Below are 25,769 nucleotides of genomic sequence, written 5' to 3' on the forward strand. Positions count from 1 at the left end.
CCCTCCCTCTTTTCTTCCTTCCTTATTTTTCACTCTCACTCTCACTTTCTCATTTTCTTTCTCTTTCTCTCTCCCTCCCTCCCTCCCCCCTCTCTCACTCTTCACTCTCACTTTCTCATTTTCTCTCCCCCTCGTGTTTCTCCCGAACGGTGACCCTGTAGGGTAGGCTGGGCTGAGAGAGAAGGACCCGCCTTCCTGAGTCTGCCAATTTCTGGGGTTGCAGGGGGGATTTTGAACCCAGAGTCTAATCCCTGTTGGTTCTCATACACCCACTGACTCCATCTTCAAGCCAGGGTCTCTTGCTGGCCGCTTCCTGGCAGCAGTGAGGAAGAGGCCCCCGAGGAGCCTGTGCGCATGTGCACAAGGCTACTCCCAGAAAAGAGCAGCGTGGGCGACTGGGGAGTAAGGCCGCAAAGTGATGGCCCCTCCCTTAAGAGACAAAAGCCAGCTGAGAAACCGGAGATCTTTGCAGGAAGCAAAGACGTTTTTGCTCTCAAGCCTCGCGGACATTTGGAATATCTTGGTTGGCGTTTGGAGACTCTTTGTGTTTGAGACAGTCCTTGGCAACTTGATCTAGCGCTCTTGGCAGCCTTGCCTTCCCCTAGGCCAGGCCCGTTCTTATTAGCGACGATTATCTTTAACGACGCGTTGCCGTGAATGAACAAAATCCACAGAGACACATTACAAAGGTTTGCTTGTGTGCATACTTTGTGTTTGTTTTGAGTTTGAATGAGGTTTGGGTCAGAACATTTGGATCCTTCCCAGGTGATGTGGAAATGGGGGGGGGGGTCTTTCGGATGCCCGTGGCCCCTTGCCCCTCTGACTCCCCTCCTCCTCCCTCTTCTTTCCCTTCCAGGTCTATGCCCAGACTGGGAGACCTGGGATCCGAGACAGCCGGTGGAGAATGCCCGCGAAGCCATGCAGCAGGCCGACGATTGGCTGGGGGTCCCTCAGGTACCCCTTGGAGATCGGGGAAGGGGGGGGGTGTTTCTGTGTGGGTGGCCAAGGGCGGGGTAAGGGGGAGGGCAGAAGATCCTGCCCTCTGGAACCTCCTGGGAAAACCAGCAGGGAAGGAAGGTGGGTGCTCTTGGGAGCGTTTTGCAAGGGGCAGGCGGAAACCCAACAGGTTCAGCCTCCCGGCGAAACATGGAGGAGGGGAAAAAACGGGGTGCCCTCCCTCCACCGAATCCCCCCCTCCCCCGAGAAACCGATTCGCCTTCTCTTTGCAGGTGATTGCCCCCGAAGAGATTGTGGACCCCAACGTGGACGAGCATTCGGTCATGACCTACCTCTCCCAGTTCCCCAAAGCGAAGCTCAAACCCGGAGCCCCCCTGAACTCCAAGCAGGTCAACCCCAAGAAGGCCAAGGCCTATGGGCCCGGTAAGCAGCCCGCGGGGAGGGGTGGGGGGAGGCAGAGAAACGGGGGGAGGGGGGTGTGTGTGCAAGGGCCCCAGAGGCCAAGAAGGGTCCAACAATGAGGGAAGAGTACTGGCCTCCCGTGCTTTGTCGGCGCAGCCGATCTTGCTATTTTAGCAAGGCAGCAAGCCAAGTTTCACATTCCAGTATAGCCCTTCCGTTCGCTTCCCTCCCCTCCCCTCCCTTCCATCTCCTTCCTTCCTTCCTTCCTTCCTTCCTTCCTTCCTTCCTTCCTTCCTTCCTCCTCTCTCTCTCCTTCCTTCCTTCCCTCCCTGCCTCCCTTTCCATCTCCTTTCCATCTCTTTCTTCCTTTCTCTTCTCTCTCCTCCCTCCCTCCTCCCTCTTCTTCTCCTTCCTTCCTTCCTTCCTTCCTTCCTTCCTTCCTTCCTTCCTTCCTTCCTTCCTTCCTTCCTCCTTTTTCTCCTTTCCCTTCCTCCCTCCCTCCTTCCTTCCACTCTTCCTGCCTTCCTTCCTTCTTCTTTTTCTCCTTCCTTCCTTCCTTCCTTCCTTCCTTCCTTCCTTCCTTCCTTCCTCTCTTTTTCTCCTTTCCCTTCCTCCCTCCCTCCTTCCTTCCACTCTTCCTGTCTTCCTTCTTCTTTTCTCCTTCTCCTTCCTTCCTTCCTTCCTTCCTTCCTTCCTTCCTTCCTTCCTTCCTTCCTTTCCTTCCTTCCTTCCTTCCTCCTCTTTTTTCCTTTCCTTCCCCCTCCCTCCTTCCTTCCACTCTTCCTGCCTCCTTCTTCTTTTTCTCCTCTTCCCTTCTTCCTTCCTTCCTTCCTTCCTTCCTCTTTTTCTCCTTCCTTCCTTCCTTCCTCCCTCCTTCCTTCCTTCCTGCCTCCTCCTCCTTCTTCCTTCCTTCCTTCCTTCCTTCCTTCCTTCCTTCCTTCCTTCCTTCCTTCCCTTCCTTCCTTCCTTCCTTCCTTCCTTCCTTCCTTCTCTCTCTCCTTCCTTCCCCTCCCTGCCTCCCTTTCCACCTCCTCCTCCCTCTCTTCCTTCCTTCTGTCTCTTTCTTCCTTCCTCTTCTCTTCTCTCTCCTCCTCCCTCCCTCCTTCTTCCTTCCTTCCTTCCTTCCTCTCCCTCCCTCCCTCGCTTTTTCCCTTTTCTTTCCATTCCTCCTCTTCCTCTCCTTCTTGCTTCTCCTTTCCCATCCTTTCTTCTTCCCCCTTTTCCACTTCCTTTCCCTTCCTTTCCCTTCTTCGTCTTCCCTCTTTCTTGCTTCCTCCCCCTTCTTCTTCCGCTCTCATTCCTTCCCCTCCTCCTGCACATTCTCCTTTCCCCTCCCTCCCCTCCCCATCTTCCTCCTCCTCCTCCTCCTCCTCCTCCTCCCCTCCCTCCCTCCATCTCCCCCTCTTCTGGCACCCAGGCTGCCCTTCACCTACCTGTCTCACCTTTTGCCAGGGATCGAACCCCATGGAAACACGGTGCTGAAACCAGCCCATTTCACAGTGGAGACTGTCGAGGCCGGCTTGGGAGAGGTGCTGGTGTACATTGAGGACCCCGAGGGACACACAGAGGAGGTATATCACCCACCCCCTCCCCAGGGCCTGCGGGGTGCCCCATGCAGGGCCGGCCTCAATTCCCCCCCCCCTCTCCCCTCCCCAACAGGCCCTTTAGCCTCTGCCCAGCCAGGGAGTCTGACCCCTGGTAGCCCCCCAAAAACAGTTAACCAGTGGAACAATTTGCCACCAGAAGTTCTGGCTTGGTGGGCATGGCTTGGTGGGCGTGGCAGGGGAAGGATATAGTGCAAAATCCTTCTTCCCTCCCCATAGCCTGCTTTCCAGCTCCTTTCTCCTGGGCAGGGCAACCCAAGGAGACCCAGCCGATCAGCTGTGGGTGTGGCTTGAGTGTGGCATTCTATGGGTGTGGCTTGGTGGGTGTGGCTTCCTAGCCGTGGCTTGGTGGGCGTGGCAGGGGAAGGATATACTGCAAATCCCCTTCCCTGCCCACCCCACTGGCCTGCTTTCCAGCCCTGTTCTCCTGGGCAGGGCAACCCAAGGAGACCCAGGCAACCAGCTGTGGGCGTGGCTTGAGTTTGGCATTCTATGAGTGTGGCTTGGTGGGCGTGGCTTGGTGGGCATGGCAGGGGAAGGATACTGCAAAATCCTCCTTTGCTCCTCACCTCACTAACCTGATTTCCAGCTCCGTTCTCCTGGGCAGGGCAACCAAAGGAGACCCAGCCGATCAGCTGGGACTCAATGGGAGGCGGAGAAGAGAGATGGGGTTGGCGGGGCCGGTCAGAGGAGGCATCGGCCGATTCTCCGAACTACTCAAAGTTTCCGCTACCGGTTCTCCAGAACCAGACAGAACCTGCTGAATTCACCACCTCTGATCCCAGGACATGTAAATTGGGCCCATTTCTGGCCTTATGGAGCTTCTGGGAGGCCCATTTTTCAACCTCCCCCAGCCTCCATGGACTTACCTGGCATCCCAAATGGGCCAGGTGCAGACTCCTGGGAGGTGGGCAGGGCCGCCAGGGGTGGGATTTACTAGTTCACGGTACCAGTAATTAAAAATGATAAAATTAGCTACCGGTTCGACCGAACCAGGGCGAACCGTTAGACGCCCATCCTTGGCTCCTAGTCCAACTCTCTACTCAAGCAGGAAAACTTACACCATCCCAGACAAAAGGCTGCTCACTCTCTTCTTACAAAACCTCCAGTGTTCGAGTCCCCACAACGTCCGGTGGCGAGTAGTTCCACGGGTGAATGGTTCCGACACTCAAAAGACTCCCGTCCTTCCCTTCTCCTCTCCTCCCTCTGCCCCGAGCGGCCTGACCGCTTTCCCCCTTTCCCCCGCAATGTCCAGGGAAAAGGTCACCCACCTCCCTTCCTGCCGGCCCGGGTTCGAGAACCTCAGCTGCTTCAGCTGGCACCGCCGGGGTTGAGGTTGGCATCCGCCTGAGCTGTGACTCTGCAGGCATCTAGGCAAAAGCGTGGAGAAATCCAGAGCTTGGGCTGAGGGACAGGTGGCAGCTGTTGGCACAAGCCGCTGGCACGGCTGAGTAAAGCCCTCTCCCCGTTTCTTTCCTTCCCCCCCAGGCCAAGGTGGTTGCCAACAACGACAAGAATCGGACTTATTCTGTCTCCTACGTGCCCAAGGTGGCCGGTTTACACAAGGTGAAATGACCGTCTCGTCCCTGGGGCGGGCAGGGGGGGCGGGCGAGAAGGATAGGGGGGGCGGAGTGACCTCTGCAGACGGATATCTCCTTTAAAAAAATATGCAGACCACAATAAAAGTATTTATTGTGAATTGGAGCCCCTTGACTTACCCAACCTTCGTTTAGTCACCGTTCAAAGTTACAACGGCATTGGAAAAAATAACTTAGGACCATTTTTTTTACTCTGATGACCATTGCAGCGTCCCTGTTGTTTCGTGATTAAAGTTCAGAGGCTTGGCAACTGACATGTACTTATGATGGTTGCGGTGTCCCTGGGGTCACCCCCCTGTGTGACCTTCGGACAAGCCGAGTTAACGAGGAAGCCAGATTCGTTTAATAAAGCCTGTTACTACAATCTGAAGATTTCATCATATATATATATATATATATATATATATATATATATATATATATATATATGGATCTTTGGTTATTCGGGTTTTCTCCGTGTAAGAGAAAACCGAATACCTGAATTACGCGGGAGAAAACCCGAATAACCAAAGATCCACATACAAATATCATGAGAACCTCAGAAAGCAAATATATATATATAAAAAGACACGTTAGGGCTTATTTTCCAGTTGGGTCTTATTTGGGGGAAATATAGCACTTAATGCATCCGTCCATCTGACAATCTTAACTGGGGCTTATTTTGGGGGTAGGGCTTATATTACGAGCATCCTGAAAATTCATGCTAGGGCTTATTTTCCAGATGGGACTCATTTGGGGGGAAATACAGAACTAAATGTGTCCATCCATCTGACAATCTTAACTGGTGCCTATTTTTGAGGTAGGGCTTATATTACGAGCATCCTGAAAATTCATGCTAGGTCTTATTTTCCAGTTGGGAGGCCTTATTTTTTAGGGAAATACAGATCTAAATGTGTCCATCTGGCTGACAATCTTAACTGGGGCTTATTTTGGCGGTAGGGCTTATATTACGAGCATCCTGAAAATTCATGCTAGGGCTTATTTTCCAGTTGGGTCTTATTTTGGGGAAAACAAGGTATGTACACTCCCTCCCCCGAGATGTCATGTGACTGCTTTTGACAGCAGCTTTGTTGAAAAGTGGTATTTATTTCCAGTTTTCAGTCAAAGCAGCCCCATTGGTTCACTTAACGACCACAGCATTTGCTTAATGGCCACTGCAAAAAAAGGTCATAAAAAAATCAGGTTGGTCACCCACTACTCCTGATTTATAACCGTCGCAATTGATGCCCACGAGGGGCAGGCTCCGTGACGATCAGAAGTCGATGTGGTTTTTCCTTCTTGTTTCTGATCTTGCAACAGGGAGGCAGTCCAAGTCAGTTTCTTGCTCTTTGCTGGGCTGTCTGATTTGTCCTGATTTTTCCCTCTGCCAATTCCCACCCAGGTCACTGTCCTTTTTGCGGGCCAAAATATCGATCGGAGCCCCTTTGAGGTCAACGTGGGCATGGCGCTCGGGGACGCCAGCAAGGTGACCGCCCGTGGACCAGGCCTGGAGCCCGTGGGAAACGTGGCCAACAAACCCACTTACTTCGACATCTACACCGCAGGTAAGTGGCGGGGGTTAAACCAGGTAGGACAAACAAGGAAAGGCACATTGCTTTGCCTAATACAGGTGGTCCTCAACTTACAACACTTCGTGATCATTTGAAGCCACTAATGACCAATCCTCAAACTTATGACCACCACAGTGTCCGTACGGTTACATGAACAACATTTGGTGTGTTGGTCATCAGCGTGTATTTGTGAGGGTTGTACTAACCAGGGGGGGCGGTCACATGATCGCCTTTTGGGACCTCCTCAACCAGCTTCCAACAAGAAAACTTAGGAAAGGAAGCTGGGCTCATTTAATGACCAGTGGATTCTTGTAACCACTGCAGCGATTTGCTTAATGATCGTGACAGAAATGGTCGCAAAATCAGATGCGACTTCCTTAACGACTTCCTTGTTTAGCAGTTGAAATTCTGGTCTCTCTCATTGTCGTATGTCGAAGATTACCTGTATATATTTGGGGGAGTCTCCTAAGCCATCCAGGCAGCTAATGTGGGGTATTGGTGGCCTTAGAGGTGGAATTCTCACCCCACAATCAGGAGGCTGTCAGTTCGATCCTAGGTAGAGGCAGATATTTTTTCTCTTTCCGAGCACAATGAGAATATATCTGCCGAACAAAACTCCTCATTGGCAACGGGAAGGGCATTCGGCCAGTAAAACACTCAGCTCCATTCAGCTGCTCAGACTCCACCCCGCAAAGGGATTACGTAGTCATTAAAAGAAAGAAAGAAAAAATATTCAGATAGCTAACAGGGATCTTCCGTCTGCAGGAGCGGGGGCCGGTGATGTGGGGGTGGTGATCGTGGACCCCCAAGGACGCCGGGACACGGTGGAGGTGGTCTTGGAAGACAAAGGAGACAATATTTTCCGCTGCACTTATCGGCCCGTCCTGGAGGGTCCTCACACCATCTATGTGACCTTTGCGGGGGCTCAGATCCCCAAAAGCCCCTTCACGGTCAATGTGGCAGAAGGTAAGACCCTTCCCTTCTCCTCTCCAGTTCTTCTGGGGTCCCCTCTTCCTCTCTCTCTCTCTCTCTCTTCTCTTCGCACTGACCCTCCTCCGCCATGCTTGTTTTGACATTTCTAATGACCTCCTGACCACTAAACCAGAAGGTTTCCCCCCTACCCCCCTTGTCCCATGGAGACCACCGACCAAGCTTATCCAAGTACGGGAGATCCAAAGGTGGCCCTGAGAAGATCTCTAGATCTTCTCGGCGCAGACCCCGGTTCAAACAGGAGGCTGACTCGGGCCGCCGAAGTGATCCGGTCGACGCCTCTCTGCCAAATCTCCCTCACCGAGTTGTTGTTTGAGGGAGACCCTCTTCTTTTTTGGTGGGGGGGGCTGGGGGAAGAAGGCGCGACATGAGCACGGACGCAAAATTGCACCGTTATCTTAACACAGCGGTCTCCAACGTCTCTGGGTTTGCAGGGGGGGCGGGAAAGGAGATGGTTCGGCGCACGAGAGGATGTGCGTGGGCAAGCAACCTGCGCGCACGCCCACGGCACTCACAAATGGAGTTTCGCACGGGTGTGTAGTTGCCCACTGCTTATGCAAGCGGAGCAGTGGTGGGATTCAAATTTTTTTTTTAACCACGGGTTCTGTGGACGTAACTAGGTGGGCGCACTTTGCGTGCACGCCCAGGGTTTGCTACCGACTTTCTCCTGCAATCCTGCACTCTCCCTGTGACTTCAACAGCTGATGCGCGGCAATCCTCTCTGCCACGCGAAGCAGCTGCGCTTCAGAACCAGAAAATACAGGTCAGGATACAGCCGGGCGCCCAACGGCTGATCCTCGGAGCTACCGGGTCGAACAAACCATGCCAAACCGATACAACTCCGTCACTGAAGTGGAACTACACCCATGTGATTGCCTGCGGCTTCTGCAGCCCGGGTGTGAGTGGGCCGCGCGTCGGGATTGTGTACCTCTGTCTTAAGGGGTGCTCTTCTTTCAAAGCTAAGCACCCACCTACCCCGTTTCCATGCTGGAGAAGGAGGGAGATTCCTTAGCATGACGGAGACCTGTCCTACTGATATAAGGCAGTACAGGCAGTCCTCAACTTACAACGGTTCATGTAGCGACCAAAGTTGCAACGGCACTGAAAAAACTGTGACTTATGACCGTTGTTCGCGCCTACAGCCGTTGCAGCATCCCCGTGGCCACCTGATCACAATTCTGCCGGCCGGCAACAGGTTCATATTTACGATGGTCCTGAGGTCACGCGATCCACTTTTGCAACCTTCTGACCAGCAAAGTCCACGGGGAATCCAGATTCGCTCAACGACCGCTTTACCGACTTCCACCATTGCAGCGATTTACTTAACGGCCACGTTACTGACTTCCACCATTGCAGGGATTCACTTAACGACTGTGTTACTGACTTCACCAATTGCACGGATTTACTTAATGACTGTGGCAAGAGAAGGGGTATAAAATGGGGCGAAACTCACTTAGCCAATTTGCCCTGCTTAGCCACGGCCAATGTTGGGCTCGATTGTAGTCGGAACTCGAGGACTTCCTGTACTTGTGGCTCAGGGTTGAAGTGTGGGGAAGCTGGCTGGGGAATTCTGGGAGTTGAAGTCCACCAACTTTCAAGTTGTCGAACGATCAACCCCGATTCAGAGGATTTTTAAAAAGGGCTGTGTGTTTGCTCTCAACCCCTGGAAAGTGAACTTGTGCAGGAGTACTGGTCATCCTCGTCTTACGACCACAACTGAAACCCCACATTTCTGTTGCTAACTGAGACATTGAAGTGAATTTCGCCCCAGGTTACGATCCTCCTTGTTGTCGTTGTTCAGTAAATCCCTGCAGTGGTTCAATTAGAAACATGGAGTTTGCTTCCCCGTGGAGTTTGCTCATCAGAAGGTCACAAAAGGGTATCAGGAGACCCTGGGGACATGGGAACCGTCGTAAATACGAGCCAGTCGCCAAGCCTCTGATATTTTGATCCTGTCACTACAGGGAATGCTGCAACAGTCGTAAGTGTGAAAAACGGTTGCAAGTGTAAAAAAAACGGTTGTAAGTCACTTTTCTTCCAGCGCTGTTGTAACTTTGAACAGTCACTAAGTAAGCTGGTTGTAAATGTTGAGGAGTGCTCAAATCACCCTCTTCCAAGCCCTGTCCGTTGCGTCCGCATACTGGACTTCAGTAACCTTCACCCCCAGCCTCAAGATTTGGTCTTTGTGGTCCGAGCCATTTTGCCTCTGCTTGGCTTCCTTTCCGTCCAGCCTTGGGGCCCGGGGATCGACCTGGGAGGGGCCCATCGTCCCCTACTTTCCTGCAGGGCAAAACAGGAACCGTTGACACATCAGTGCTTCCTGCCTCCTACGACCCCACCCTGCACAAATATTTTTCCTAGTTTTCCAACCTAACTCCCGGAAACGACTCGGCGTACATTCAATGCAGCTGTTTTTCACGTCTGTTTTATGGCTTACCATGTTTCCCTCCCCACACACACACAAATTACGGGTAGTCCTCGGCTTACAACAGTTCACTTAGCGACCATTCCAAGTCGTTAAACGGCCCTGGAAAAAAAAAAAGAGACTCAAGATCATTTTTCATGCTTACAACTGTTGCAGCGTCCCTGCGATCCAAATTCGGATGCTGGCTTGTATTTACGACGGTCGCACAGTTCCCCTTTTGCGACCTTTCTGACGGGCCAAGAGGGAAGCCGGATTTGCTTCACGATGGGCAGGCTCCCTTGCAGGCGTAAGTCGAGGACTACCTGTATGCCAGCCAGATCACTGTTCTTCTTTGGAAGCCCAGTGGAAAAATCTCCATTTGTCTCTGTTTTTTGCCTGGGTATAAACTTCATTTCTCATGTAAAAGGCCGCGGAGCAAAACCTATTTTTGTAAAATAAGCCTTCATCAACTTACACCCGTGTAGAAGCAACGGGTGAGTGTAAACGTGCATAACTCCACTTGTGCGAGCAGCGAGCAAGTGCGTGCATGCTCGCAGCTTCATTTGTGCAAGCAATGGGCCCGCGCGTCCAACCCTCTCGTGCAAATGGAGCTGTGTGCGCGCAAGCACTCATCCGTCACTCGTGCGTAATCCTTCCTTCTCCCTCCCCACCCGCCGGTCTACAAACCTGGAAATTTGGGCGCATGCTGTTCGATGCCCCCTTTAGGGCAGGGGTCTCCAACCTTGGCCGCTTTAAGACTTGTAGACTTTTACTCCTGGGAGTTGAAGTCCACAAGTCTTAAAGTGGCCAAGGTTGGAGACCCCTGCTTTAGGGAGTTCAACGTTCCCATTTCACAGATGGGCAAACTGAGGCCACAAGACCAGTGCCTCCCCTTCTAGCCGAGCCCTTCTCCTTTTGAGGGGGTCTCCGTTCTCTGCTCCCCAAACTAGCTTCTGGCCACAAACCCCCTGGGCTTCCTTGCCTCCCCTGGGGGTCTTACTCACCCCCTCTCCTCCTTTACTAACCCTTCTCTCTTCCCTCCGGCCCTTGCAGCGCCGCCTCCTGCTCCCCCACCTGCTGTCTCCCCCATTCAGATCATCCCTCAGTCCGTCTGTACCCCACCTGCCGACGCCAAGAAAATGCCACCCCCCACTCTGCCCAAGCCGCATAAACCAAGTTAGTAAAAAAACGCCCACTCGGCTTATCATCTGCATTTGTGCGTCTTTGGCATGGGTGAGCATGGGCATGGGTGAGTTTTTCCAGTCATCCTGGTTTCCTTCTGAATGCTTCCTAGCCAGGATGGTGAACTGGGGTTAGATGCAAATGTTGGCCGTTGTTTTTAAAATGGATGCTTAAGCAACCCCGGCAGAGCTTTAAGGATGTTGGGAAATGTTCGCACGATCCAGGCATCCTCACTCTCAGATGGGTGGACTTCAACTCCCAGAATTCCATAGGATGAACCAGGAATCTCCAAGCTTAGCAACACTGAGACTTACGGACTTCAACTCCCAGAATTCCATAGGCTAAACCAGGAATGGACTTCAACTCCCAGAATTCCCTAGGCTAAACCAGGAATGTCCAAGCTTAGCAACACTGAGACTTACGGGCTTCAACTCCCAGAATTCCATAGGTTAAACCAGGAATGGACTTCAACTCCCAGAATTCCATAGGATAAACCAGGAATCTCCAAGCTTAGCAACACTGAGACTGATGGACTTCAACTCCCAGAATTCCATAGGCTAAACCAGGAATGGACTTCAGCTCCCAGAATTCCATAGGATAAACCAGGAATCTCCAAGCTTAGCAACACTGAGACTTACGGACTTCAACTCCCAGAATTCCATAGGTTAAACCAGGAATGGACTTCAACTCCCAGAATTCCATAGGCTAAACCAAGACTTCAATTCCCAGAATTCCATAGGTTAAACCAGGAATGGACTTCAACTCCCAGAATTCCATAGGCTAAACCAAGACTTCAATTCCCAGAATTCCATAGGATAAACAGTGGTGGGATTCAGCCGGTTCGCACCGGTTCAAGAGAACTGGTTATTAACTTTCTGAGCAGTTTGGTGAACTGGTTGTTTGAAGAACTCATTAGGACAGAGAACCGGTTGTTAAATGATTTGAATCCCAGCACTGAGGATAAACCAGGAATCTCCAAACTTAGCAAGTCCATTGAGGCTTATGGACTCCCAGAATTCCATAGGCTAAACCTATTAGCAAGGGAAATGTTGGTCAACTACATTTTGGCATGATTCGCCCTCGCTGCCCGTTTAGCGGGGTACAATGCAGCCAGCGGGGCGGGATTCCTGGGCGGGATGCTTGCGTTGCGCTGTTGCCTGCTTGTGTGACTCCGTGCCCTGCATGGCATGAGCTGAGACGCGCCCCTCCAACCCTGGCCTGGTGCCCAGCAATTGGGTGGGAAGCAGACCCCCTCCCCATCTTTGTGGGTGACCCCTTGGGGGTGGGAGGGGTCTGCTTTGCCCGCCGTGTGCTCCTGAAATGGCCCCTCCTCTATTTTTCTGCCTCCCCTTGTCAATCACTCTCTAATCCTGAATAATTGCTAATCCAACCATAACTTTCCAATTCCTCTCTTTTTCTCTTTTTCGGGGCTGGAAAATTCCTTCTTCCTTCCTTCCTTTCTTTGTCCCTCCTTCCCTCCTTTCATTTCCCTTTCCTTCCTTTCTTCCTTCTTTCTTTCCCTTCCTTCCTTCTTTCCTTCCATACCCCTTCCCTCCCTCCCTCCCCCTTCCCTCCTCCCTCCCTCCCTCCCTCCCTCCCTCTCTCCTTCCTTCCTTCTTCCTTCCCTGCCTCCATATCTTCCTCCCTTTTCTTTTCCTTCCTCCCTTCCTTCTTTCTCTCCCTCCTCCCTCCGTTCATCTCCCTCCCTTCCTCCTTTCATCTTCCCTCCCTCCCTCCCTTCCTTCTTTTGTCCCTCCTTCCCTCCTTTCATCTCCCTTTCCTTCCTTCCTTCCTTCCTTTTCTTCCTTCCTTCCTTCCTTCCTTCCTTCCTTCCTTCTTTCTTTCCCTTCCTTCCTTTCTTCTTTCCTTCTCCATCCCCCTTCCCTCCCTCCCTCCCTCCATCTCTCCTTCCTTCCTTCTTCCCTCCCTGCTTCCATATCTTCCTCCCTTTTCCTTTTCTTTTCTCTTCCTCCCTCCCTCCTTTCATCTCCGTCCCTCCCTCCTTCCTTCCTTCCTTCCTTCCCTCCTCCTTCCTTCCTTCCTTCCCTCCCCTTCCTCCCTCCCTTGCTCCATCTCTCCTTCCTTCCTTCCTTCCTTCTTTCCCCCCTCCCTCCTTTGATTCCTTCTTTCCTTCCTTCCTTTCTTCCCCTCCTTCCTTCCTTTCTTCTTCCTTCCTTCCATCCCTTCCTTCCTTCCTTCCTTCCTTCCTTCCTTCCTTCCTTCCTTCCTTCTTTCCTCCCTCCCTTCATACCTCCCTCCCTTCTTTCTTATCCTTCCTTCTTTCCATCCTTTCCCTCTCCCTCCCTCCTTTCATCTCTCCTCTCTTCCTTCTTTCCTTCCCTCCCTCCCCTTCCCTCCCTCCCTCCCTCCTTCCTCCCTCCCCTCTCCCTTGTTCTTAAGTGAATCATTGCAGTCGTTATGTGAATCTGGCTTCCCCATTGCCTTTGCCCGTCCGAAGGGAGGGACACTGCAACCGTCATAAATATGAGCCAGTGGCCAGGTGTCTGAATTTTCGACCCTGTGACTGTTGCAATGATCATGGGGGGAAAACAGGGATCAGTCCCTTTTTCAGTGCCGTTGTAACTTCGAACGGTCACTAAACGAACACAGATAAACCCAGAACTGCCTGCCTGCCACGAACGTAGCGATCCGAAGTGGAATGACGTCTCTGTTTTGAAAACATTTTCATTTTGGCCTCCTCCCTTTGCCACCCCCCCTTCCCGCTAAGGTTGCTTGCATCTCAGGTGGGGTGCATGGGTTCTTGGGGGGGGAGCGAGGAACCTGCTCCTCGGCCCTGGGTGCGAATCTTGGTTTGGAATCTTTGCTCTTTGGGGTGCTGGGCAAATCCTGGGCACCTTCAGGATTTTTGGTGTCCCCGGAGTTTCCTCCTTCCTCTCCATCCATCCACTCGGTGATCCAATCTCTTCTCTTCTTTCTCCTTCAATTCTCCTTTCTTCCTTCTCTCCCTCCTTCTCCTTCCCTTCTTCTTTCTTCCATTTCTCCCTCCTTCTCTTTTCCTTTCCTTCTTCTTTCTTCCATCTCTCTTCTCTTTTCTCTTCCCTTCTTTCTTCCATCTCTCCCTCCTTCTCTTCTCCTTCCATTCTTCTTTCTTCCATCTCTCCCTCCTTCTCTTTTTCTTCCCTTCTTCTTTCTTCCATTTCTCCCTCCTTCTCTTTTCCTTCCTTCTTCTTTCTTCCATCTCTCTTCTCTTTTCTTTTCCCTTCTTTCTTCCATCTCTCCCTCCTTCTCTTCTCCTTCCCTTCTTCTTTCTTCCATTTCTCCCTCCTTCTCTTTTCCTTCCCTTCTTCTTTCTTCCATTTCTCCTCCTTCTCTTTTCCTTCCCTTCTTCTTTCTTCCATCTCTCTTCTCTTTTCTCTTCCTTCTTTCTTCCATCTCTCCCTCCTTCTCTTCTCCTTCCCTTCTTCTTTCTTCCATCTCTCCTCCTTCTCTTTTCCTTCCCTTCTTCTTTCTTCCATTTCTCCCTCCTTCTCTTTTCCTTCCTTCTTCTTTCTTCCATCTCTCTTCTCTTTTCTCTTCCTTCTTTCTTCCATCTCTCCCTCCTTCTCTTCTCCTTCCCTTCTTCTTTCTTCCATCTCTCCCTCCTTCTCTTTTCCTTCCCTTCTTCTTTCTTCCATCTCCCCTTCTCTTCTCTTCTCCTTCCTTCTTCTTTCTTCCATCTCTCCCTCCTTCTCTTCTCCTTCCCTTCTTCTTTCTTCCATCTCCCCTTCTCTTCTCTTCTCCTTCCTTCTTCTTTCTTCCATCTCTCCCTCCTTCTCTTTTCCTTCCCTTCTTCTTTCTTCCATCTCTCCCTCCTTCTCTTCTCCTTCCCTTCTTCTTTCTTCCATCTCTCCCTCCTTCTCTTCTCCTTCCCTTCTTCTTTCTTCCATCTCTCCCTCCTTCTCTTCTCCTTCCTTCTTCTTTCTTCCATCTCCCCTTCTCTTCTCTTCTCCTTCCTTCTTCTTTCTTCCATCTCTCCCTCCTTCTCTTTTCCTTCCCTTCTTCTTTCTTCCATCTCTCCCTCCTTCTCTTCTCCTTCCCTTCTTCTTTCTTCCATCTCTCCCTCCTTCTCTTCTCCTTCCTTCTTCTTTCTTCCATCTCTCCCTCCTTCTCTTCTCCTTCCTTCTTCTTTCTTCCATTTCTCCCTCCTTCTCTTCTCCTTCCCTTCTTCTTTCTTCCATCTCTCCCTCCTTCTCTTCTCCTTCCCTTCTTCTTTCTTCCATCTCCCCTTCTCTTCTCTTCTCCTTCCCTTCTTCTTTCTTCCATCTCTCCCTCCTTCTCTTTTCCTTCCTTCTTCTTTCTTCCATTTCTCCCTCTTTCTCTTCTCCTTCCCTTCTTCTTTCTTCCATCTCTCCCTCCTTCTCTTCTCCTTCCCTTCTTCTTTCTTCCATCTCTCCCTCCTTCTCTTCTCCTTCCCTTCTTCTTTCTTCCATCTCTCCTCTCCTCTTTTCTCTCCTCTTCTTCTGAGAGATGTTTTTTGTCCCCTTTGACAGCTTGCAATCCGAACGCCTGCCGGGCCATGGGCCGGGGTCTCCAGCCGAAGGGGGTCCGCGTGAAGGAGGTGGCGGACTTCAAGGTTTACACCAAGGGAGCCGGCACGGGTGAACTGAAGGTCTTGGTCAAGGGACCAAGTAAGTTAACAAATTTATTTCTCTCTCCTTACCTTACAAGAAATCTAATCGTGGTCTCCAAGTTGCAAAGAACGTTATCCTCAACTTAACAATCACAAGTGATCCCACCTGTAGCCAAATGATTTTAAAATCACATGTTTTTTTTTTAAGCTGGGGGAAAAAAAAGCTACGGCTGGTTTCGTAGGTTGCTTTCATAAGTTGCTACCGAAGCTTGATTCTTCGCCAGGGATCTCCCTGTGGTCTCCTTTCCTTACTTAGCAATGGTCCAGAACGAATCATAAGGCTCACTTGTTTGTACAGGGGGATGCTCTACAGGGCTGGGATTTAAATTTCTTAACAACTGGTTCTGTTCGGCCTAATTTGTGGGTGTGGCTTAGCGATCATGTGACTGGGTGGGTGTCGCTTGCTGACTGGGCATGGCTTGGTGGTCATGTGATTGGCTGGGCGTGGCTCGTAAGGAAATATTATAAATATTTATGTAAATATTGAATTTTTTTTTTATTAAAAAACAGCAACTTTTACCCCAAATCAGGCAAAGCAGGCAGGCAGATTGAGTTGCTTGCAGAATCACAGATCCACTCAGAGATCTACCTTTCTGCAATCTGCTACCTGAGTCTGTCACATAAAATTTGCTTACAAGCAAAATGATAAAATTTGCTAGCAAGCAAATGCACAAAATTACCTCACAATATAATATGTAAATACTGATTTTTTAAATATATATATAAAAAAGAGAGCAACTTTTACCCAAAAGCAGGCAGACAGATTGAGTTGCTCACAGAATCGCAGTTTCACTCAGAGATCTACCTTTCTGCAATCTGCTACCTAAGTCTGCACTGAAACATAGAAGCTTCAGTCCTAAGGAAGGTTCAGCTCTGCTTTTAGATTAGCTAGAAAGCAAAAAATCCCAACATTTCCTGCTTTCTAGCTAATCTAAATCTCCCAGCAAAGCAGAACAGCTGATAGTCGGGGAGGGGAGGAAGGAAAAATAGCAACTTACCAAACACAGGTGAGTTGGATGGCGCCTATGCCAGGTAAGGAGTGAGTGGGTGGGGCGGAGAGGGGTGGGGCCAGCCAGTGGCATGATTTGCCAGTTCTCCGAACTGTGCAGAACTGTAACAACCGGTTCTATAAAACTGGTCCGACCAGGTAGAATCCCACCCCTGATGCTCTAATAACGTTGTGTTTTTCACCCTAGAAGGAACAGAGGAACCAGTGAAGGTGCGAGATGTCGGCGATGGGGTTTACGAGTGTGAATATTACCCCAAAGTGCCTGGAAAATACGTGGTGTCGATTACGTGGGGCGGACACGCCATTCCGAGGAGGTAGGCCACTCCACGGCGGCTATCGACGTGGCAAACGTGGCCCTTTATGGACCTCCAACCAGGAACATCTGTGAGACCCGCAACCAGACTATTGGAGCTGCGCCCCCTTCGTCTTACGCTTCTAGCGCAGTGTTCCTCAATCTTCCCAGAGTTGGGAGGGAGCTTAGAGGCCATCTAGTCTAGCCCCCCCCACCCCCACCCCCAGTAAGGATAAGATCCGGTGGAGCAGCCCTGGAAAAAGGGCCATCCTCCACATTTTCACCTCAAGGGGAACTGGCTTCCCCCACAGGCCTGTTTTTGATTTCACAAATTATAGTTTAGTAAACAGGGTCGAGCATAATGTCTGCACTCAGACGTGGAAGGAGTGTGTGTTATGTTCTCCTGCGTAGTCTTTCTCAACCTTGGCTCGTTTTAAAGGGGTGGGACTTCAACTCCCAGAATTCCCCCCGCCAGCAAGGATTCTGGGAGTGGAAGTCCGCTCATCCTAAAAGCTGCTGAAGTCGAGAAACTCCGTTCTAGTGGCTGTGAGTTCCACAGGTGATGCTCAGAGAGTGTAAGCTGGTGCAGAACCTGATCCAGAGGGCTGTTTGGGGGCTGCAACTGGAGGAATTCAGAGAGGGAGATTCTGGCTTGCAGGATAGAATCTGTTTATTTGTTCATTTATTTATTTTTTTCATCTTGCCTTTATTATACTGATAAATAACTCAAGGCGCGGTGAGCAAATCCAATATTTCTTCCTCTTCCTCTTTTCCTCACAACAACACCCCTGGAAGGTGGGCCTGAGCTGAGAGAAAGAGACTGGCCCAAATTCACCCTGATGGCTTTTATATCTAAGGTGGGAATAGAACTCACTGTTTCCTGGTAATCGGCCCAAAGTCACCCAGCTGGATTTCCTGCATTAAGACAATACTAGAACTCACTGTCTCCTGGCAATTGGCCCAAAGTCACCCAGCTGGCTTTCATTCCTAAGGCGGGACTAGAACTCCTAGTCTGCTGGTGATTGGCCCAAAGTCACCCAGCCTGCTTTCGTGCCTAAGGCGGGACTAGAACTCCCCGTCTCCTGGCGATTGGCCTAAAGTCACCCAGCCAGCTTTCACCCCTAAAGCGGGACTAGAACTCACCGTCTCCTGGTGATTGGCCCAAAGTCACCCAGCTGGCTTTCATTCCTAAGGCGGCACTAGAACTCACCGTCTCCTGGTGATTGGCCCAAAGTCACCCAGCTGGCTTTCATTCCTAAGGCGGGACTAGAACTCCTTGTCTCCTGGTGATTGGCTCAAAGTCACCCAGTCAGCTTTCATGCCTAAGGCAGGACTAGAACTCCTTGTCTCCTGGTGATTGGCCCAAAGTCACCCAGCCGGCTTTCCTGCCTAAGGCGGGACTAGAACTCACCGTCTCCTGGCGCTTGGCCCAAAGTCACCTCCCCCATCTTATGTGCTTAAAGACGGAACTAGAACTCACTGTCACCTGGATTTCTAGCCCGGTGCTTCAACCACCATTTCTTCCTTTCTTCGTTTCAGTCCTTTCGAAGTGCAGGTGGCACCCGAAGCTGGCTTGCAGAAGGTTCGGGCCTGGGGTCCTGGCCTGGAAACCGGCATGGTCGGCAAGTCCGCCGACTTCGTTGTGGAGGCGATTGGCACCGAAGTGGGCACCCTGGGTACGAGAAAAGGAGTGCCAGGGGTGGGCTTTTGGCAGGGGGTTTGGGGGGGGGAAAGTGGACTTAACTGGCGGACCGGCCGGCCCACGGACGACCCTCAATTCACCTCCTGTTCCAAATCCTCGAAATCTGCCTTCGGTGCAGAGGTGGGCTGCTGGGGGTTCTCAGGGGGTTCAGGACACCCACTAGCTCAGATTCTGTGCAGTTTGGGGGAACCCCTAAATCCCACTCCTGGCTGGCCCCACCCACCCGGCCCCGCCCCACCCACACGTCCCGTTTCGGATGCAGTAAGTGCATGGCGCGCACGCAAGCAGGGGTGGGTTGCAAATAGTTTTACTGCCAGTTCTGTGGGTGTGGCTAGGTGGGAGTGACTGGGTGGGCGTGGCTCCTTTTATCTGCTGCACCCCCCCTTCATATTTTTTTTTACCTCCTGGGCCTCAAGGCAGCTCCCTGGGGGTGTGGGGGGGGGTCGTTTTTGGTCCCAAGAGGCTTGCCGGAGAGCCAGGAACCATCGTAAGTGTGGAAAACGGTCCTGACTGGCTTTTTGTTCAGCGCCATCGCAACTTTGAAATGGTCACTAAATGGATGCTTGTCAGTCGAAGGTTACCTGTAGATTTTGACTGATGACCGACATTGAGCCCGACCATTTTTGTCCTTAAGCGAGACAGTGAGGTTTGCCCCTCCCCTCCCTTTCTGGCCGCTGTCATGAAGTGAATCCCAGCAGTCGTGAAGGGAGTTCCAAGGTTGTTAAATGAATCCGGCTTCGGCACGCCGGTGGGAAGGTCACAAAAAAGGGGGGAGGAGATCGCGGGACGCCTGGGGACGACGCGACGGTCATAAACACGAGTCCATTGCGAAGCATCTTCATTCGGATTACGTGAACCGTGGGGAGGCTGTGACCGTCGTTAAGTGTGAAAAACAGTCCTACGCCCCTCTTTTCGGGGGCCGCTGTAACTTTGAACGATTGTAAGTCGAGGAGGACTTACCTGTAGTAGCACTCCGCAGTGGCCAGGCGGGGAGAGCCGAAATGTCCAGATCTGGCCTAAAGAGTGAGCCCCACCTACTTTCCTAATTCTTTGCTCTTCCCGCCGCCTGGCAGGTTTCTCCATCGAGGGTCCGTCGCAGGCCAAGATCGAGTGCGACGACAAAGGAGACGGTTCGTGCGACGTGCGGTACTGGCCCACCGAGCCGGGCGAGTACGCCGTCCACGTGATTTGTGATGACGAGGACATCAAAGACAGCCCCTTCATCGCCCACATCCTGCCGGCCACCAATGAGTATTTCCCCGAGAAGGTCAGCCTCTCCTAGCTCACCTGGAAGGGATGGGGGCCTGTCCTAGCTCACCTGGTCTCCATCAGAGGGGTGGGGGCCCTCTAGCCTCTAGCTCACCTGGTCTCCATCAGAGGGGTGGGGGCCTCTCCTAGCTCACCTGGTCTCCATCAGAGGAGTGGGGCCTCTCCTAGCTCACCTGGAAGGGATGGGGGCCTCTCCTAGCTCACCTGGAGTGGATGAGGGCCTCTCCTAGCTCACCTGGTGGGGATGTGGGCCTCTCCTAGCTCACCTGGTCTCCATTAGAGGGGGGGGCCTCTCCTAGCTCACCTGGAGTGGATGAGGGCCTCTCCTAGCTCACCTGGTGGGGATGTGGGCCTCTCCTAGCTCACCTGGTCTCCATTAGAGGGGGTGGGGGCCTCTCCTAGTCTCACCTGGAGTGGATGAAGGCCTCTCCTAGCTCACCTGGAGGGAATGAGGGGCCTCCTAGCTCACCTGGAAGGGATGGAGGCCTCTCCTAGCTCACCTGGTGGGGATGGGGGCCTCCCTAGCTCACCTGGAGGGATGAGGGCCTCTCCTAGCTCACCTGGTGGGGATGGGGACCTCTCCTAGCTCACCTGGTCTCCATTAGAGGGGTGGCCTCCAGCTCACCTGGAGGGCCTCTCCTAGCTCACCTGGGAGGGGATGGAGGCCTCTCCTAGCTCACCTGGTGGGGATGGGGGCCTCTCCTAGCAATGTTGGGCTGCTGGGCTAAGGCTGGTCCCAATCTCCTCCCCCTCCTTGCAGGTCAAAGCATTCGGTCCCGGGTTGGAGCCAGTGGGCTGCATCGTGAACAAACCGGCCGAGTTCACCATCGATGCTCGAGGAGCCGGGAAAGCAGCGCTCAAGATCTATGCTCAGGTCAGCTGGGGTGGAATGAAGTCTGGAGGGCTTCTTTTGTTTTGCTTTCTTTTCGTTCTTTTTACTTTATTTTGTATTTTTTATATATATATATATATATTGGTTATTTTATTTTCATTTTTCAGTTCATTTTATTTTTTATTTTATTTTCATTTTTATTGTTTTATTTACTTTTTATTTTATTGTTTTTATTTATTTTATTTTATTTATTATTTACTTTATTATTTACATTCTGAGTGTATTGTTTTCATAAGCAACTCAAGGTGATGAACGTATCTGATACACATACACCTTCCTCATATTTTTCCCCCACGACAACAGCCCTGTGAAGTGGGCTAGGCTGAGAGATAGAGGGACTGGCCCAAGGTCACCCAGCTGGCTTTCATTTCTAAGGCAGGACTAGAACTCACCGTCTCCTGGTGATTGGCTCAAAGTCACCTAACTTGCTTTTACGGCTAAGCTGGAACTAGAACTCCCAGTGACCTGGTGATTGGCTCAAAATTTTACCCAGCCAAGTTTCATGCCTAAGGCGGGACCAGAACTCACCATCTCCTGGTGATTGGCCCCAAGTCAGCCAGCTGGCTTTCATGCCTAAGGCGGGACTAGAACTCCCCGTCTCCTGGTGATTGGCCCAAAGTCACCCAGCTGGCTTTCATGCCTACGGCGGGACTAGAAGTCACCGTCTCCTGATTTCTAGCCTGGTGCCATGACTCCAAGACCAAACAGGCTCTCTTGCTTGAGGAAGGGAGCCCAGGATCGCTCCCAGCACCCTGCCTGAAGTGATGACACCTCAACCTGGCAACGAAGCCACCTGTACTGAGGAGCCTCAGGATGGGCCCAAGGACTTCTTTGACCCTTGAGGAGTAACGTAGGAGTTGGTTTTCACCAAAGGTTACTTTTCTTCCTAGGATGCAGAAGGCACCCCCATTGACATCAAAGTCAAGGACAATGGCAACGGGACCTTCTCCTGCGTCTACGTCCCCACCAAGGCCATCAAGCACACCATCATCATCAGTTGGGGAGGCGTCAACATCCCCAAGAGTCCATTCCGGGTGAGTAACTCCAAGATGGAGAAGGCTGTTGGTGCAGTGGCCTGTAGCCAAATCAGAGGAGGAGGAGGAGGAAGAGGCCTGGGAGTCAGGGTCGGCATCAGGGCAACCGGGGAGCTCTGAGGGGTAAGAGGGAATGGAAGCAGCAGAGAGAGAGGGGGAGAGAGAGAGGAGAGAGAGGAGAGAGAGAGAGGGGTGGAGCCTGGGCCACCGTCAGCCCTCCAACGGAGAGTCAACAACCCCAGGTCTGGAGATGGCTGATGAGGAAGAAGAGGAACAGCTGGGACCAGTGCCTGACATGCAAAAGCTCAAAAGGCAGAGGAGAGGAGAGCAATGGAAATCTATGAGCCGGTCCTTGGGATGGAAGAGCCCCCACTGCTAACAAACCCCACACCTTAGCTCTGGGAATAAAACGCAGGGGGCAGAGATGAATAGGTGTGGTAGACGGCTATTCAACTGCTGTCCAACTTCTTGGACAGACTTATTAGCCAGCGGTGAGAGAGAAACTTTTTGCCGGCGTTTCCGGCGTCCTAATAAAAGGAATCGTTGAGTTCACTTCAGAGGGGTGGTCATGTTTTGGGAGCTAGGTCAGAACAGTTGGGGTGGGTAGGTTCTTGGCCATCTTCTGTCGACGGTCCTTTGGGGAGCAGGGAAGCGTGTGTCCACCCACCCATGGACAGGTAGGACATCCCTGGCCAATCTTCCGCTGAAGCTTAGAGATGTCCGAGATCTTGAAGGCAATCAACTCTCCCAGTTTCTTCTTACCATCACAGTCATCTGAGGTAGGGCCATTGTAATTTTGAACGGTCACTAACCAAACTGTTGTATGTTGGGGGCCCTCTGTATACATCAAATGTCCTCCTTTAAATTACTGTCAGGATTCCAGCGATCGCCCTAAATTAAATCCAAAGCTGCGAGCCGAGCTTCAAAAAATGTCAAAAGATTTATTAGGAGCGACAGGTCGGCATGACCTCTATGAAACCGACTCTGAGACACATAGTTTACAATCCCTATGAATGACCCTGTCTTCCCCCCACCCCACCTGGGTGTATCATAATTCAGATTCTCCCAATCAAACACCTTCATGGGCCGGGCGTCATCAATCGCATTCTCCAATAAAGGATTTTCGCAGGGCGCAATACCCGGTTGCCTAAGTTACAATCTTTGTGAGATAAGTTTGGAATGTGCTTCTGAGTTCATTTGCCTTGTGGTCCTTCGGGGGTTTTTGCCCCCCGTTTCTCACGGCAACTTGGACATAGGCGTAGGAATGTTTTTCAAGGTGACAATATATTTCAAAAAGGGTCATGATCACACGACTATGGGGATGCCGCTATACTTGTAAGTGTGAGGAATGTTCATGTCACTTTTTTGGGGGGGAGGGGGGACGACATTGTAACTACGAATGGTTGTAAGCCCAAGGACTACCTGATTCCGTGACTCCGTTTTGCTCTTCATACGTTGGTCTGCTTTTCTTCCTCTTCACAGGTGAGTGTCGGAGAAGGTAGCCACCCCGATAAAGTCAAGGTGTACGGTCCTGGAGTCGAGAAAACTGGGCTGAAGGCCAACGAACCCACCTACTTCACTGTGGACTGCAGCGAGGCTGGCCAAGGTGACCCCCCAAATCTGAGATCTGGGGGGAGACTATGAGTCAATGAGATTAAAGTTAACCCTAAATGTTAGGAGTTCCGGTTTGCAGCGCTTCGAGGCAGGCAGGAATCCGCGATCGTGCGCGGTTTCTGCTTGCGCTCCTCGCTGGAGTGCCCTGAGTCAGCTAAGCCACCCTGTAGAGGTGGTTGAAGACAGGGGAGATCTGGCAGGGTTAGGGTTCTGTTAACAGAAGAGCAAATCTGGAAGTGACTTTGAAGGTCTTCCAGTCCAACCCGCGTTGGGTTGAGCCCCCTCCCAAGGTGTCCATTCTGGAGAAGAAGACATCCCACCTTTGAATTCTGATCCTTCAACCACATCTATTGCTAAGACAATCCTTTGTGTTGGATTCTGGTGGGTTCATAGCGGTGTTTCTCCACCTGGGCCACTTTAAGATGGGTGGACTTCAACTCTCATAATTCCCCAGCCAGCAAGGGTTAGGGTTAGGGTTGCTGACTGGGGAATTCTGGGAATTGAAGTCCACCCATCTTCAAGTGGTCCAGGTGGAGAAACATTGGTTTATTTATAGAAAGATGCTGATGTTGTCCACCCTTCCAGATTCGTCCTACTCAATTGCCCATCATCCCCAGCAGAAATCTGGAGGCTACCCAGTTGGGGAAGACCTTCTGATATCTTCCATTCTTGTGATGGAGTTCCAGCCAACCAGGCTTTCTGGAAGGATTCAAACTGGACAAGCCAATAATCGGAAGTTGGCTTGTCCAGAAGAATCTCATGGAAGCTTCATCCTGTTGGGTCCAGAGACCCTCATGAGTTTGACGAACGAGTCTTGTCCACAAAATTTCTAGATCCTTAATCCCATTTTGGCTTTGCAGGAGACGTGAGCATTGGGATTAAATGTGCCCCTGGCGTGGTGGGACCAGCAGAAGCCGACATCGATTTCGACATCATCAAGAACGACAACGACACCTTCACGGTGAAATACACCCCGCCGGGCCCTGGGCGTTATACCATCATGGTGCTCTTCGCCAACCAGGTAAGGCTCATGGCGCCATTGGCCATAGGACCAGGGATCTGGATCAAACGATTTGGGTCTCTGAGGGTTCTTCTTCTGCTTCTCCATTGTCAAGTTGCACGACCTCATGGCCAGTTTGGTCTAGTGGTTATAGCACCAGGCTAAAAACTGCGCGCGGGTGAGTTCTAGTTCAGCCTTAGGCATGAAAGCCAGCTCCGTAACCTTGGGCCAAACTAGGAGACAGTGAATTATAGTACCACCTTAGACATGAAAGCCAGCTGGGTGACTTTGGGCCAATCACTAGGAGATGATGAATTCTAGTCCCGCCTTAGGCATTAAGGTGAGCTGGGTGACCTTGAGCCAAACCAGGAGACAGTGAGTTCTAGTTCCACATTATCCATGAAAGCCAGCTGGGCGATTTTAGGTCAGTCCCTGGGAGATGTTGATTTCTAGTCCTACCTTACATGTGAAAACTGGCTGGGTAACCTTGGGCCAATCACTGGGAGATGGTGAATTCCAGTTCTACCTTAGCCATAAAACCCAGCTGGGTGATTTTGGGCCATATTTTTATTTTAGAGCTGTAGGAGAAGAGACGGCAGAACTGGAAGGTGGAGTTAAGTGCATTATCAGTCTAGAATCGTTAGATTCCCAGCAATGTTCTAATTCTGGACACTCTTAAATCCAATGGATCCTTATCTGGTGCCGATTTAGAATGGAACTTGAGTCGACCAGGTTCTTGTGACCGGCCGATGGTGCAATCAGCCTTCTGAATTGCTACTTCATGTATGAACCTGATACATTATCTCTGGACAAAAGAGCGAATGAACCGAGGAATTAGGTCCTCCCTTGAAGGTTACGTGCCCCTCCTGGTATCCCACCTTCCTGATTCCTCTTCTTCTTCTTCTTCTGGGTCCTTGCAGGAAATCCCCATAAGCCCTTTCCACATCAAAGTAGACCCCTCGCACGACGCCAGCAAAGTGAAGGCCGAGGGGCCTGGCCTCAATCGGACAGGTGAGTGATGTCAGAGCGTTTGCAACGTGACTCCTGGTCAGGATTCCTCCAATTAAACCGTGAGCCCCGAGCCACATTCTCATAGCTTGACCCCCTCTTTGAATGAAAAGAAGGACCAGGGGATGACACGATAGCAGTGTTCCAATATCTCAGAGGTTATCACAAAGAAGAGGTGGGGTCAACCAAAGCCCCCGAAGGCAGGAGAAGAAACAACAGGTGGAAATTAAGGAATTAAGGAGAAACGTCGCGACAGTGAGGACAATTAACCAGTGAGATGGCTTTCCTCCAGAAGTTGTGAATGCTCCAACAACTGGAGGATTTCAAGAAGAGACCGGACAGCCGTTTGTCTGAAATGATAGAGGGTTTCTTGACTGAGGAAGGGGCTGGACTAGAAGACCTCCCAAGTCCCTTCTGACTCTCTTATTTCGTTCTGCTTCTTCGTGGAACACTTAACTATTGGAACACTGCTATGATATCGCTCGTCTTCCAAAGAGGGGGCAAATTTTGGCTCTGGGGAAAAAGCTGGTTTTGTGGGGGTTTTTTGTTTTTTTTTACAGTTCCAATGACATTTCCGGAAATGGGTGGGGGTCTCCATCAAGGAACCAATTGCAAACCTAGCCCCTCCAAAC

At 51.3% G+C, this 25,769-nt stretch overlaps 1 protein-coding gene across 1 annotated transcript in view; it reads left to right on the top strand.

Annotated features, from left to right (window-relative positions):
- Window positions 1-25,769, top strand: part of FLNC (filamin C) — a 108,638-nt gene that overhangs the window by 31,331 nt on the left and 51,538 nt on the right. The window contains 16 exon segments of the mRNA XM_087935400.1: window positions 857-954; window positions 1,230-1,380; window positions 2,812-2,930; window positions 4,452-4,529; window positions 5,943-6,105; window positions 6,877-7,077; window positions 10,559-10,681; window positions 15,178-15,315; window positions 16,514-16,640; window positions 18,158-18,294; window positions 19,394-19,587; window positions 20,350-20,463; window positions 21,372-21,515; window positions 22,998-23,121; window positions 23,990-24,150; window positions 25,050-25,140. Of these exon segments, the coding sequence (XP_087791526.1) occupies window positions 857-954; window positions 1,230-1,380; window positions 2,812-2,930; window positions 4,452-4,529; window positions 5,943-6,105; window positions 6,877-7,077; window positions 10,559-10,681; window positions 15,178-15,315; window positions 16,514-16,640; window positions 18,158-18,294; window positions 19,394-19,587; window positions 20,350-20,463; window positions 21,372-21,515; window positions 22,998-23,121; window positions 23,990-24,150; window positions 25,050-25,140 (2,163 nt within the window).

The sequence above is a fragment of the Pseudonaja textilis genome, chromosome 5, assembly GCF_049901715.1.
Source record: "Pseudonaja textilis isolate UNSWEBS1 chromosome 5, rPseTex1.2, whole genome shotgun sequence".
In the NCBI taxonomy this organism is placed as follows: domain Eukaryota; kingdom Metazoa; phylum Chordata; class Lepidosauria; order Squamata; family Elapidae; genus Pseudonaja; species Pseudonaja textilis.